The sequence below is a fragment of the Miscanthus floridulus genome, chromosome 3 (assembly GCF_019320115.1).
Source record: "Miscanthus floridulus cultivar M001 chromosome 3, ASM1932011v1, whole genome shotgun sequence".
NCBI classification, from domain to species: Eukaryota; Viridiplantae; Streptophyta; class Magnoliopsida; order Poales; family Poaceae; genus Miscanthus; species Miscanthus floridulus.
Window position 1 is genome coordinate 7164595 of NC_089582.1, and position 14345 is coordinate 7178939.

The 14345-nt window shown below is 46.9% G+C and overlaps 2 protein-coding genes and 1 long non-coding RNA gene across 6 annotated transcripts; 2 read left to right on the forward strand and 1 right to left on the reverse strand.

Annotated features, from left to right (window-relative positions):
* Positions 1-3571: 3571 nt before the first annotated feature.
* LOC136544872 (uncharacterized) lies at positions 3572-7807 on the reverse strand. Of its 4 annotated transcripts, none has more exons than XR_010780852.1 (4): positions 7247-7807; positions 5140-6738; positions 4789-4991; positions 3572-4075 (listed from the first exon to the last, which is right to left on the reverse strand). XR_010780852.1 is itself a non-coding variant. In XM_066536939.1 (4 exons), exons 1-4 carry the CDS (start codon positions 7265-7267, stop codon positions 4020-4022), a joined length of 441 nt encoding a protein of 146 aa, XP_066393036.1. In that variant the 5' UTR covers positions 7268-7778; the 3' UTR covers positions 3572-4019. The 4 variants fall into 4 exon arrangements, 1 of the variants encoding a protein (XP_066393036.1); XR_010780853.1 differs by having other exon boundaries at positions 6345-6738; positions 7247-7785; XR_010780854.1 differs by having other exon boundaries at positions 6453-6738; positions 7247-7782.
* A 733-nt stretch (positions 7808-8540) lies between these two features.
* Positions 8541-10135, forward strand: LOC136541310 (probable aldo-keto reductase 3). Its single transcript, XM_066533138.1, has 4 exons — positions 8541-9040; positions 9148-9320; positions 9434-9536; positions 9665-10135. Exons 1-4 carry the CDS (start codon positions 8606-8608, stop codon positions 10001-10003), a joined length of 1050 nt encoding a protein of 349 aa, XP_066389235.1. The 5' UTR covers positions 8541-8605; the 3' UTR covers positions 10004-10135.
* A 2853-nt stretch (positions 10136-12988) lies between these two features.
* LOC136544873 (uncharacterized) lies at positions 12989-14056 on the forward strand. The gene is made up of 3 exons (XR_010780855.1): positions 12989-13100; positions 13326-13455; positions 13895-14056. It is a non-coding gene; the product is annotated as an uncharacterized lncRNA (long non-coding RNA).
* Positions 14057-14345: the final 289 nt, after the last annotated feature.

Sequence of the window (14345 nt, forward strand, 5' to 3'; positions counted from 1 at the left end):
ACGGAAGGTACCATAGGATTTTCACAGGGATCGTAAGTTGCCTCTTCTGGCCATCATCAGAGTCTACCTCTAGGTACCTGGAGGATTTACACTTTGGACAGAACTTTGCATGCTCGTGTTCTTTCCTAAATAGGATGCACCCCTTCGGACAAGCATGTATCTGCTCATACGACATCTTAAGTGCACGAAGGAGTTTCTGTTACTCGTACATGCTCTTTGGCAGAATGTGGCCCTCCGGAAGCAGGGTGCCAATCACGGCCAACATCTTATCGAAGCTAGGTCGACTCAAGTTTAACTCGGACTTCAACCCCATTAAGCGTCCAAAGGCATCCAGTTGAGACACCGTTGACCGATCGTGAAGGGGTTTCTATGCCGAGTCCATCATGTCATAGAATGTCTGTGCGACTGCCTCCATCTCCTCCTTCTCACGTCCCTCATCGAACTGTCCTTGGTGAAAGTCATCTAACATGTCTGCTACCCCGGCATCAGCATCAAAAGCCTCCACCCGTGGTCTCACCACCTCCTCTCTCATACGATGGGCTTCACCATGGTGGACCCACCGGGTGTAGTTTGGTGTAAATCCATTCTTCACAAGATGTTTACCCATTTCCACCTTGTTTACCCTTCTCCTGTTTCCACATTTGCTGTAGGGACACAAAACTAGGCAATGTCCTTTAGCAGCCTTGCCAAATGCACTGTTCAAGAAAGCATCAGTCTTGTTCATCCATTCCGTGGTGTAATCACTCTGACTTCTCCAGCCCGTGTACATCCACTGACGGTTATCCATCCTCTAACATATGTATCAGCGAGTAATGTAACTATCAATTGCATCTACATGGTGTTCCTACTGTCTAATAGGTGAGGATAGGTCCTAATCCCACCCGCGGATGTGTAAATGAGGTTGGTTTCCATGCTCTACTCCTATCCGAGAAAGAATTTCGGCAGCACCTCCCCACTGTTCTCCAGATACACGTCCTGCCAAAGAAGAGTGCGTATCCGGAGAACAACAGGGAGGTGATGCCGAAACTCTATCTCGGATCAGAGCAGACCATGGAAACTAACCCATCTATGCATCCATGGGCTGTCTAAAAAACATGGACAATCCGAAATAGATACGGTCATAGATATGCAAAGATCTGCATACCTCCAACCGTATCTCTTTCGAACGGGAGACGCCTAATTGGGTTACACGATCTACGACCATGATATGGAAAGAGGGGTTATACCTAGGGTGGCGGCGGAGTCAGTCTAGCAGGGCCATGGCAGGTCGGTGCAGTGGCAAGGCGACGCGGTGCAGGCAGACTGGCACAACGATGGGAACTCCGACTCAGCTCCGACGGGCTCTTCTCTACAAAAATGGAACAAAATACTGTCATTTAAAAAAAAATCGGCAGAACCTCCCTGCACGGTGAGGTTTCCAAAACCTGCAAAAAACAACGGCACGATGGCCGACAAGCACATATGTCTCAAGAGAAGCCATGTAGTTTGGATATCAATCCATGTAGAAGAATATATCCAAGTAGTACCACTACTTCTACTACTACTTCCACTATTGCTACTACTACTACCACTATTGCTACAACTACTACCACTAGTTCTACTACTACTACTACCACTACTTCTACTACTACTACCACTAATTCTACTACTACTACTACCACTAGTTGTACTACTACTACCACTACTTCTAATACTACTACTACCACTAGCACTACTAGTACAACTAATACTACTACAACTATCACTACCACGACAACAACAAGAGAGAAGGCATACCTGACGGGCGTCGGGGGTAGGGGCGGGCGACGTCGGGGTCGGGGTCGGGGTCGCTGGAGTCAGGAATGGGGTCGGGCACGGGCGGCGTCGGGGCAGGCGGTCCACGGGGCGCAGCCAGGGCAGGGCGTGGGCAGTGCGGCCGACAGGGCGTGGCGCGGGCGCACGGGCGGCGTGGGCGGTGGCGGCGCGGGCGAGCGGTGGCACGTGCGTGTGTGCGGGGTGCGTGGCTGGCCCAAGGGTTAAATCCATACTTTGCCGAGTGCCCCCGATCTGGCACTCGACAAAGGTTTTTTTTTAAAAAAAATTCTTTGCCGAGTGTTCCAGATCTGGCACTCGGCAAAGATTTTTTTTTTAGAAAATACTTTGCTGAGTGCCCCTGACACGGTGCTCGGCAAAGAATTTTTTTTCAAAATGTCTTTGCCGAATGCCCCTGTGAAGGCACTTGACAAAGAGGAATTTTTTTAAAAAAATTCAAAACCCTCTTTGCCGAGTGCCATGCCCCGGCACTCGGCAAAGTTTTTTTTTGCCTCTAAATTTTTTGTGCAGCCCTTTTAAGATATCAGGAACTCCTAGTTAGAATTTGGGGATTTTTTTATGGCTTTTTTAAATATTTAGTTACTTTATTTCGTTTACTTGAATTTTTTCGAAAAATATAAATTTGAATTGCACGTGGTACGAATAATGGAATTTAATGATTCAAAAAATGATAGTCATGTTACTGAGTGTAGTGTGAGGCCGTATCCATGAACGGACCCGAAATTTCGGACATCTTGTTCACGAAACATGACCGCGAACTTGCGTGCGAAGTGTTTTTAAATTCTATAAAAAGCAAACGAAGTCCAAAAATCATGAAACTTGTTGAGATGTGATATCGTATGTGGAGGCTATGATAAAAATTTGAGAAGGTTTGGTGCACGTTGTCACGTACGATGCTTACAAACCAACAAACCAGGACACTGATTTGTAAGCATCGTACGTGACAACGTGCACCAAACCTTCTCAAATTTTTATCATAGCCTCCACATACGATATTACAACATCTCAACAAGTTTCATGATTTTTGGACTTCGTTTGCTTTTTATAGAATTTAAAAACACTCCGCACGCAAGTTCGCGGTCATGTTTCGTGTACAAGATGTCCGAAATTTTGGGTCCGTTCCTAGATACGGCCTCACACTACACTCAGTAACATGACTATCATTTTTTGAATCATTAAATTTTATTATTCGTACCACGTGCAGTTCAAATTTATATTTTTTTGAAAAAATTCAAGTAAACGAAATAAAGTAACTAAATATATCAAAAAGCCACAAAAAATCCCCAAATTCTAACTAGGAGTTCCTGGTACCTTAAAAGGGTTGCACAAAAAATTTGGAGGAAAAAAAAACCTTGCCGAGTGCCGGGGCATGGCACTCGGCAAAGGGGGTCTTTGCCGAGTGCCAAGAATAAGGCACTCGGCAAAGAGGGTTTTGAATTTTTTTTAAAAAAATTCCTCTTTGCCGAGTGCGGCACTCGGCAAAGACATTTCGAAAAAAAAAATTCTTTGTCGAGCAGGGGCACTCGGCAAAGTATTTTCAAAAAAAAAAATCATCTTTGCCGAGTACCAGATCTGGGACACTCGGCAAAGAATTTTTTTTTAAAAAAAAACCTTTGCCGAGTGCCCGATCGGGGGCACTCGGCAAAGTATTTTCCAAAAAAAAAATTCTTTGCCGAGTGCCAGATCTGGAACACTCGGCAAAGAAATTATTTTTTAAAAAAAACCTTCTTTGTCGAGTGCCTAACAGCAGGCACTCGGCAAAGAAGGACGTGGCCAAACACCGTTACGCGGGGCAGCCTATGCCGAGTGCCGTTCTTTTACCGAGAGCCTGACACTCGGCAAAGAAGTCCGTTGCTGAGTCTTTTTTTGCCGAGTGCTCGGCACTCGGCAAAGAACTCTTTGCCGAGTGCAATTCTTTGCTGAGTGCGGCACTCAACACTCGGCAAAGCAGTTTGCACTCGGCGAAGATCCCGTTTCCAGTAGTGGTGGTGTGCTTTCAAGATTCTAACAAATATATGGTGTATGATTTTGGGTGGTCCCACATATATAAACAGAATCCCTCAACACCAGCACACTGAGATCAGCACCAACCTCACTAATGATAAAGACATACCCCACTATAAAGCTGATACTATCTATCATTTCCATTGCTACTACCACCAAATTCCCCATTTTTGAGAAAATCTCCTGCGAACACCTCAAGTCTGTCAAGCAGTTGAAGCACCACCACTTGGTCCCTCACCTGTGGAGGCCACTCGTAACACTGCAGAAATAAGCACATTTAAAAAAAAATCAGCAGGTTGAGAAATCAACTTCCGCTCATTAAACATCTGGTTCTAAGTTCTAACCAAAGCACAAAGAACCAGCAAGTAGCTGCTAAGTGCTAATGGCTAACAGAACAGAGGCAAATAGCACAACTGGTCAGATTAGGAGACGAACTCGAAGTTGCAGAAAAACACATCCATGTTTTTGGATAAATTACATCCATACTTTTATGCTGCTAAGTGACAATGTGACATATCATAGCTAAGGAATGCACAGGGTTAAAACATGTTTGATGCTGATAACTAGAGTGTAGAAAGCTCGATCATACAAACTTATGGAGTACTAGGTAATAGCCCCTTACAATTACTGTCACCTCCCTGGCCCAGCCCAAATTAAGATACATTTTCCAGATCCCACCATATGTGATGAGGAAATTGCTACTGCATATGTAGCCAATTCCAATGGTGCCCAGCAGAGAAGAAAATATGAGTGTAGGTGTAGGTGTATCACAGTTTTGCATGACATGGGATAGTACAATGTTATAAAATCTTTACTTAAAAAAAACAATGTTATAAAATCATTATATTGTTCTAGAGCACATATTCCCCATACTGAATACAGTAGTGCCTATGAATCCACTATATAGAGAGAAATCACAAACATGAAACAATGTAAAAGGCCAATAAGCAGCAGGATTTGATGTGCAGGTACCTGGAGTGTAGAAGCTCACGTAGGGAATGATGTCATAGAAGTCGTCGGTCATAACACGAATGCTCTGCCCAGTCTTGAGATCAAAAGTGTAGAGCCGACCAGTCGTCTTGAGGAAGATGACACCAACGACATCCGCAAAGGCAACCACAAATGGTGGTGCCCCGAGGGCAGGAGCAGGGAGCTGCGTGCTGAGGTCGATGGCTCTGTTGAAAAGGAAAAAGGAAGACAAGTGTTATGCTGGTTTCAAAACTCAACAGACAAACTGATAACCAGTGCAGCTGAATGAGAAACGAGCTGTAGACTGAAATTCAGAAAACTGCAGTGGCCAGTAAAATTTCAGAGAAAACATACTCGTCTCAGATGCTTGAAAGCCTTGACAAGGACTGAACACCAAATCTAGCCCAATATTGAGACAAGGATTGTACTACAAATCTTTGTTGCTTTAGATATAGAGATTCAGTTAAAAACTAAACACAAGAACAGCTCATGTGCAACTTTTGTCATGTGCTGTAGATACAGAGATTCAATTCTACTGTTGTGCTTTTGTTATGGGGCCTGCATTATTCCAAACCTAAGGATGATATCACTAGAAAGATTTGTTGGAAAGATACTTGGTGAGGTTCTAATGATGTTTACTGTTGCATAAAGCTGCAAACTGTGACAGATGGTGAGCAGCAGCAATCCAGATCTTCCTTCAGGCCATGGATACAGCGAGAAGTTGCACCGGTTGCTATTTCTGAGCTAGCAATCTACTGGAGATTCATTAATAAATTCCACATTTCTAGGTAGGTTTCACATGTGAGTGTGTTTTCTTTTCCAGGGACAGATTCGATGTAAGGATCTGGGCCTTGTTTAGTTCCCTTCAAAATTCCAAGTTTTTTCACTCTCTCTCCATCACATCAATTTTTAGCCGCTTGCATGGAGTATTAAATATAGGTAAAAAAAATAAATAATTACACAGTTTAGTTGGAAATTACGAGATGAATCTTTTGAGCCTAGTTGGTCCACGATTGGATAATATTTATCAAATAAGACGAAAGTGGTACTATTTATCAGGTTGAAAAAACTTTCAATCTAAACGTGGCCCTGATCTCTTGGCTGTCCAACTACACAAAAGATTACAACTGTATAGTCAGGGAACAGGTCTTGACATTTAAAAGGCCACTAGGAACTCTGACCGGCCTACCAAAAATCCCAGCTGGGGCCTAGGGTCAGATTTATAATAAAATTTCCTGACAGAGCTGTCACCATACACAGCAGTGAGTGACCTACTAACATAACATTAGTGGAGTGGGCTTTTGACGAAACTTTTAGTATCTATACCTTTTCCTATTACAGTTTAAATCGCTTCAAATCAAGACACAATGGTCCTCAATGATTTCTTTACAAGTACGTGTTTCTTATGCAAGGAAACTTATATGTATTGCTGGTAATATTAAATACGTTTTTTTCTGGATAGAATTGAATAAGATGATAAGGAAACGAATCGAAAATTTACGATGCTTACAAATTAAGCTAGCTACCTGCGGTACCCACAAGCTGAGCTGTTAAGGTACCTGAATTGGGGATGAGAAGGGAAGATAGACTTGGGGAAGGAGGAAGCAGAGCACGGGGATAGGCGAGAGGAAGCGTTCTTAGATTGGGTTTGTTTTTGAGTTCAATACTTGTTGTCTCTCTCTGAGCAGAGCTCCTACGTCCGGCTTGCCGGTGGGTTGTCCCAGCAGCACAGCTGCTTCAACTGCCTAGGTTTCAAGCCCATTGAGGCCCGGTAGTACGAGTACTTGGAAACCTGGCACGTTCGCTCCTCCTCCGCAGGTTCTTCAGGCAGTGCAGGTGAAGTAGGCGCTGCCGTAACATGAGCCTATTCCCATTTTTGGTGTGTAGGTTCCACCAATGGCCCAGCACACGCATGCCACAGCTCCCGGTACAGGGCGTCACTAGGCATTCCTCCTAAATAGAAGCAAATAATTTGCATCAATGGGTCATCAGAGCAAATACAGAACGTACAGAAATAGTTATTCTGCTCTATTTTATAGTTCTGATTTTGTAAATACTAATCATGAGCTATCTGAACCATTACAAAGAATGCAAAGTTGCAAACTGAACCGGAGCGCATGCATGGATCCCCCACATAAAAAACATCCCGTTCCAGAGGCAACAATACCTAGCCACATATAGTAGACACTAGAAATCAAAGTAACAGATCTAGATTTGTAATAGGTCCCTGATCCAAATTTTTTCCCCATTTGAGAACTGGTGACACGCATGCCTCTGTACAAGGAGAAACATGGTTAAAATATGAAACTACTCTGTCGACACTTGACAGAGAACAATCTAAACGAATCATCGAGAGCAGGCAAGCCAGTTTAGCCAAATTGCAGCAAATTCATAGAAGGTGTAGCTTGCAAGGATAGGACTTGTAGGAACGAGAAATTCATCTAGAGACAGAAATCCAAACCTGAGCCAGCAGCCGCTCCATGGATCTGCCCCGACGACGCCCGCGGGCACAGGGAGGAATCACGCACCAGAGGATGTCGCCGGAGATCTCCAACAGCGGACACAACGAGAATGCCGATCTCGCTGGAGGATACCGAAATGTGGGACGACCTCCAGTGAGGCGCCACCGCTGAGGGACGACTGCCCCACCGCGCGCTGCCCCGCGCGTGCACCGCTCCTCGACTGGGGGCCGACTGTGGTGCTGAAGGGAAGGAGAAGGGGATGCGCCAGCGCCACCGCAGCCGGTGGTGGGAGGCTGCCAGGGAGCCGGAGGAGACAGATCGGCCAGATCTGGGACTGGGAGAGTGGGAGGGAAAGCCGGAGACGAGCGAGTCGTTGAGCACTCGAGCACGACGGCGGCGTCCAGGATAGAGTGGGACGCGGGAGGGAGGGGTGTGTGTTGGGTGTTTTAACGGGTGTAGATTGTAAATGGATCACATCCGAACCCAAAACAGACCCAAGAGATCGTCCACTTGCATCAAGAGACGAGGCGTCGCCTGACCGGAACGCAGATTCCAGGCGACTGCAGTATAGGAAAGGTGGAAAGGCGTCGCTTAACGAGGAGCGCACTTACACATGCAGTCATCTTTTCCATGCTCGGTCTACGTTTCTCTTTGGTTGGCTAGCTTTGCATATATACTGCTTTCACGGTCTTTATGGGACGCGTTAAATGTTTAGACACATGTAGTATTAAATATAGATAATTATAAAACTAATTGTATAACTTGCGACTAATTTGCAAGACGAATCTTTTAAGCCTAATTAGTCCATGATTTGACAACGCTGTGCTATAGTAAATATATGCTAACAACGAATTAATTAGGCTTAAAAAATCGTCTCGCAAAATAGTCTCCATCTATGTAATTGGTTTTGTAATTAATCTATATTTAATGCTCCTTATTAGTATCTAAACATTTGATGTGACATAAATTTTTAGGAGCAACTAAAAAACCAAACACCCATAGTACTATAACCAGTCAAAAATGCTTTTAATTATGTGTGGCTTGGAGATAATTGGCAAATAAAAAAAAACTTCTAGATGCATGTTGCGGTTACGGAGAAACCTCTTGCCAACACTCGACGTTGTCAGGTGGGGCCTTTTGCTGGACTTTTATGTGTGGCGGGTTTTCAATATTTTGAAAAGTACGTCCCGTGCACAGGTAGCCGACGATCTGACACACGCCGTGACGCCAGCTGCAGGGTACGTACAAATAGCCGTGCACGGGAACGCGACAACGACCGCACTACGGCCTACTACTGCACCGTGCACCCAACGCCAACAAGAGAAACGTAGAGCAAGGCCAGCGAGACCAGCAATATCATGGCGGCAGCACCAGCTCCGGCGTCTGTCTCGCCGCCGCCACGCATGATGAAGCTGGGCTGGCAGGGGCTGGAGGTCTCGGCGCAGGGCCTGGGCTGCATGGGCATGTCGGCGGCGTACGGCGAGCGCAAGCCCGAGGCCGACATGGTGGCGCTGCTCCGCCACGCCGTCGCGTCTGGGGTCACCTTCCTCGACACCTCCGACTCCTACGGCCCGCACACCAACGAGGTCCTCATCGGCAAGGCGCTGCATGGTGCACGGGAGAACGTGCAGGTGGCCACCAAGTTCGGCATCACGACCGACCTGAGGGAGATCCGCGGCGACCCGACGTACGTTCGTGCGGCGTGCGAGGCCAGCCTCCGGCGGCTCGGCGTTGACTGCATCGACCTCTACTATCAGCACCGCATCGACACCTCGGTGCCTGTCGAGGTCACGGTGAGTTAATTGGTCAGTCGCGTAGGAGTACTTGCATTGAGTTCATGCGTTGATAAGTTGCACTAATGCTTGCATTCTCTGAAACTTGTATATAACTATATATGCAGATGGGTGAGCTCAAGAAGTTGGTTGAAGAAGGCAAGATCAAATACATCGGGCTATCCGAAGCGTCGGCATCAACGATCAGAAGAGCGCACGCAGTTCATCCGATCACCGCCGTCCAGCTGGAGTGGTCTCTCTGGACAAGAGACGCTGAACAAGATGTAATCCCAACCTGCAGGTACATATATATCCCCGCATTGTTTGTTTTGGCACCTAGGAATGGAAAACTCAGTTTGTTGTGGATGGATCAGAAGCCAAGGTACATACTCTGTCTGTTCTCTCAATTTTCAGACAACTTGGAATTGGAATTGTGGCATACAGTCCACTGGGCAGAGGGTTCTTCTCCGGTGGAGCCAAACTTGTCAGTGACCTGCCGGACGACGATTTCCGCAAGGTACGGTGACCTATCCTATTCCTATCCATAATCCACATGATCCATCCAACTCCAAGAGACTATATGTTGTGCTTCATCATGTACGGAATGTATTGTAATGCCATTCGATATATATGATCTTCTTTCAGACTCTACCAAGATTTCAGCCAGAGAACATGGAGAAAAACGCGCTGATATTTGAGCGTGTGAACCAGATGGCTGCGAGGAAAGGATGCACATCATCGCAGCTCGCACTGGCTTGGGTTCACCACCAGGGAAGCGATGTCTGCCCCATACCTGGAACAACGAAAATCGCCAACTTCAACCAGAACCTGCGAGCGCTGTCGGTGAAGCTCACGCTGGAGGAGATGGCCGAGCTCGAGTCCTATGCCGCCATGGATGTCGTCCAAGGTGACCGCAGCACCTTTCTCAACTCCTGGAGAGATTCAGACACGCCTCCACTGTCGTCATGGAAAAGCAGCAAATAGATATGTATGTACCATTGTTATCTGTGTGTGCATATTGTTGAGAGAGTTGAGGTTATCTGTATTTCAGTTTTCAGACTAGCTATCTAGCTATTAAAGTTGCAATATCATATATCCAAATAAAAGTTGTAATAAGAGGATTGAACGCTTGCTGGCTTAATTGGTAGACAACGGCATTGTCACATTAAGCAACTCATTATTTCGACCAATCATTCAATGTTTTTTAGCCTTTTAAGAGATGGGATTGTACTGTTTGTGTTAGATCATAGTTGATTACCACGGTGACGTCATACCAGGGGTTTAATACTTTAATTAGATAGACTCACCAAAACTGCGAGAAGTTTTTTTAATATTTTTTTTGAAGTTGTTATTTTTTTGCGGGCACACAGTATAACGTAGACATACCACACACACACTCACCCTTATAAATGCACACACGCAAATCCTATCCCTATGAGCATTTTTGAAGACTGGACCGGTAAATTCTTGGGATTGATGAAGTCGTCACATGCGCGCCACGTTGTCAAGGAGAATGTCACCTACCACGGAAAGCACAACGCTGTTAAATTTTAAAATATTCGCTCCCACAAAAATCAGAACCCAGAACCTAAGGTACTACTAAGACTCGTGTAACCCTAGGTTATTTGCCGTTTGGCTTAAGTTGATATTCTTTAGCGCACAAAGCAATCATGCTACATTCCAGTCCTACAAATTACTGGAAAGTTTTAGAATAGGTTAAAGCACAGGTAAAGGTTCGTAAATATGAAATGCTCAATATGAAGGGTGTACAAAACTAATATAAACTCCCAACACGAATACTTTTCACGTAGTTATCCCAAAGCTCATTCTTTCTGCTAAGTTGGCTTATGGGTCATGGACAATTAATAGGGTAAAACACTAAGTTCATCTAATTTCTTTGCCAGTGCAGCTAGCTTAACTGTCACTACCGGACAGAGCATCTTTGCCGAGGGCCTGAGGATTTGCCGAGGGAAAATGCTCGGGCACTCGGCAAAGAACATCCCTCGGCAAAGACTCTTTGCCAAGGGCCAGACCCTCGGCAAAGACAAGCACACGGCAACAATAATTCTTTGCCGAGGGCTTAGCCCTCAGCAAAGGGCCGGCCCTCGGCAACACCGCCTGACATGACGTCCATCCCCTGCCGTCAATCTTTGCCGAGGGCATCACCGTTAGGCCCGCGGCAAAGACTTTTTAACCGTTTTTAAAATTTTTCTTTTAAAAAATTCTTTGCCGAGTACCCCTGGCCCAGCACTCGGCAAAGACAGTCTTTGCTGAGTGCGGGCACTCGGCAAATTTTCAATTTTTTTTGTTTTTTTTACCCCAAATTTTTTGTTGGGCCCGCCTACATTGTTTACAACTTCATGTTCAAATTTGGTGCTTTTTCTAGTTTTTTTGTTATATTTGGTTGATTAATTTGATTATGTTGAATTTTTATATATAATTCAAATTTGCGACGTCATGTTATCGCATGTGTAGGCTGTGGTAAAAAATTGAGAATGTTTCAAGCAAGTTGCGACGTCAGATGCATAAAACCCAGACATCTCCAGAGATGTCTGGGTTTTATGTGTAGGCTGTGGTAAAAAAATTGAGAATGTTTCGAGCAAGTTGCGACGTCAGATGCATAAAACCCAGACATCATAAAATCCAGACATCTCCAGATGTGTGGGTTTTATGCATCTGACGTCGCAACTTGCTCGAAACATTCTCAATTTTTTTACCACAGCCTACACATGAGATGTCTGGGTTTTATGCATCTGACGTCGCAACTTGCTCGAAACATTCTCAATTTTTTACCACAGCCTACACATGTGATAATATGACACCTCGACAAGTTTCGTGATTTTCGGACTTCGTATGGACTTTATATAATTTTAAAACACTTTTCCGCCAAGTGGCTCGTCATGTTACGTGAAGAAGATGCGCGAAATTTGATGCGAGTTCATGGATAGAGACTCAACATACACCAAATATCATGAATAACATTTTTCGAAGCACTAGATTACAATATTCCATGCACTTGCAGTTCAAATTTGAATTATATATAAAAATTCAACATAATCAAATTAATCAACCAAATATAACAAAAAAACTAGAAAAAGCACCAAATTTGAACATGAAGTTGTAAACAATGTAGGCGGGCCCAACAAAAAATTTGGGGTAAAAAAAACAAAAAAAAATTGAAAATTTGCCGAGTGCCAGCTTAGCACTCGGCAAAGACTGTCTTTGCCGAGTGCTGGGCCAGGGGCACTCGGCAAAGAATTTTTTTTTAAAAAATAAAAACATCTTTGCCGAGGGCCCTGGATCTGGGCCTTCGGCAAAGGCCCAAAACCTAAAAAACCCGGGTCGGCCCAAAATCCCCAAAATCCCTATCTTTTTCCCTCCGGCCCGCGCCCGCGCTCGGTTCCGCACCCCCGCTGCCACTCACCTCGCCGCCTGCCCGCCCTGCCGCTGGCCGCCCTGCCTCCACGCTGCCCCGCGCCTGGCTGCCCCTCCCCCAACCTCAGCTCCCACCGGCGGCCGCCTCGCGCCCCACGCCGGCCCCCCTCTTCCACCCCAGCCACCACCGCCGCGCGGCCCCCTGTAGCTGCGCCCGGCCGCCCTGGCTCCACCGGTGGCCGCCCCGCGCCCGGCCGACCCTCCTCCCCCCGCGCCAGCCACCACCGACGGCCCCCCTGCGCCCGGCCGCCCTGGCTCCACCGGCGGCCGGCCCTCCTCCCCCCATGCCGGCCCTCCTGCCCCCGCGCCGGCTCCCACCAGTGGCCCCCTACGCCCGGCCGCCCCATCCCCATCGCCACCCCGAGGCCAGCCCTCAGCTCGGCCTGGTTGCCAGTTGGTGTTGGAGGGGAGGAGGCAGAGGTGAATTAGGAGGAAGAAGAGAAGGAAAAGAGGAGAAGGAGGAAGGGGAAGAGAAGGAGAAGAAGAGGAAAAGGAGAGGAGAAGGAGAAGAAGAGGAAGGAGAGGAGGAGGAGGAGAAGCGGAGAAGAGAGAAGGGAAGGGGGAGAGGAGTACTCCGGCGCCCTCGACCTCGCCGGAGAAGAAACTGAACCTCGCACCGCGACGCCCGACTCCGCCGCAACACTAGGTAAAACTCTCGTAATTGGCCTTCGTGTCGTATATGGTTGTGTGGGCCTTCGTGCTGCATGTTGATATGAGGGCCTTCGTGCCATTGTCGTTGTCGGCCTTCGTGCCGTTGTGAATGTCGGCCTTCGTGCCGTTCTTTTTTGCAGGTTATGGAAACCTCACCGTGCAAGTGAGGTGTTGCCGAATTTTTTAACAAATACTAACCTGTTGCCTTTTTATATTGCAGAGGATCCGTCGGAGGGGACCAGAGGACCCCGATCGTCTTCGTGGGCGTTGCGGGTCTGCCTGCACCGCGTCGCCTCGCCACTGCACCGACTCGACACCGCCCCGCTAGCCTGACCTCACCGGCACCTTAGGTATAACCCCTCTATCCGTATCATGGTCGTAGGTCACGTAACCCAGTTAGGCGTCTCCCGTCCGAAACAGATACGATCGGAGGTATGCGGATCTTTGCATATCTGCGATCGTATCTGTTTCAGATTGTCCACATTTTTTGGACAGCCCACGGATGCGTAGATGAGGTTAGTTTCCATGGTCCGCTCCGGTCCGAGGCAGACTTTCGGCATCACCTCCTTGTTGTTCTCTAGATACACACTCTCCCTTGCAGGACGTGTATCGGGAGAACGGCGGGGAGGTGCTGCCGAAATTCTATCTCGGATAGGGAGCGGAGCATGGAAACTAACCTCATCTACGCATCCGCGGGTGGGATTAGGACCTATCCTCACCTATTAGAGAGTAGGAACACCGCGTAGATGCAATTGATGGTTACATTACTATGTGCTGTATATGTGGAAGGATGGAAGACCGTCAGTGGATGTACACGGGCCGGAGAAGCAGGAGTGACTTTGACATTGAGTGGGTGAATGGGACAGATGCTTTCTTGGAACATGCATGGAGCTCGGGTGTAGCTAAAGGACATTCTAAACTTTGGTGTCCCTGTAGCAAATGTGACAACAACAGAAGGGTAGACAAGGTGACCATGGGTAAACATCTTGTATACAATGGTTATACGGCTGGCTACCACCGGTGGATCCACCATGGTGAAGCAGATCATATAAGAGCGGAGGTGGTGAGACCACGCCTCGAAGCTTTTGATGATGATGCCGGAGTAGCAGACATGCTAGATGACACTCACCAAGCTCACTTCGCAGAAGGACGTGAGAAGGAGGAGATGGATGAAGCCGCTAAGGCCTTCTACGAAATGTTGGACTCGGCACAGAAACCCCTTCATGAGAGTACAACGGTT

Bases quoted from the DNA above. Each gene is read 5' to 3' on its own strand.
- LOC136541310 (XM_066533138.1), top strand. From the start codon at position 8,606: ATGGCGGCAGCACCAGCTCCGGCGTCTGTCTCGCCGCCGCCACGCATG. The intron at 9,041-9,147 runs GTGAGTTAATTG...CTATATATGCAG, and splicing joins CGGTGCCTGTCGAGGTCACG to ATGGGTGAGCTCAAGAAGTT. The intron at 9,537-9,664 runs GTACGGTGACCT...ATCTTCTTTCAG, and splicing joins CGGACGACGATTTCCGCAAG to ACTCTACCAAGATTTCAGCC.
- LOC136544872 (XM_066536939.1), bottom strand. From the start codon at position 7,267: ATGGAGCGGCTGCTGGCTCAG. The intron at 4,992-6,577 runs GTTTCCAAGTAC...CCTTTTCAACAG, and splicing joins AGGAGGAGCGAACGTGCCAG to AGCCATCGACCTCAGCACGC. The intron at 4,076-4,788 runs GTACCTGCACAT...TTATTTCTGCAG, and splicing joins CGTGAGCTTCTACACTCCAG to TGTTACGAGTGGCCTCCACA.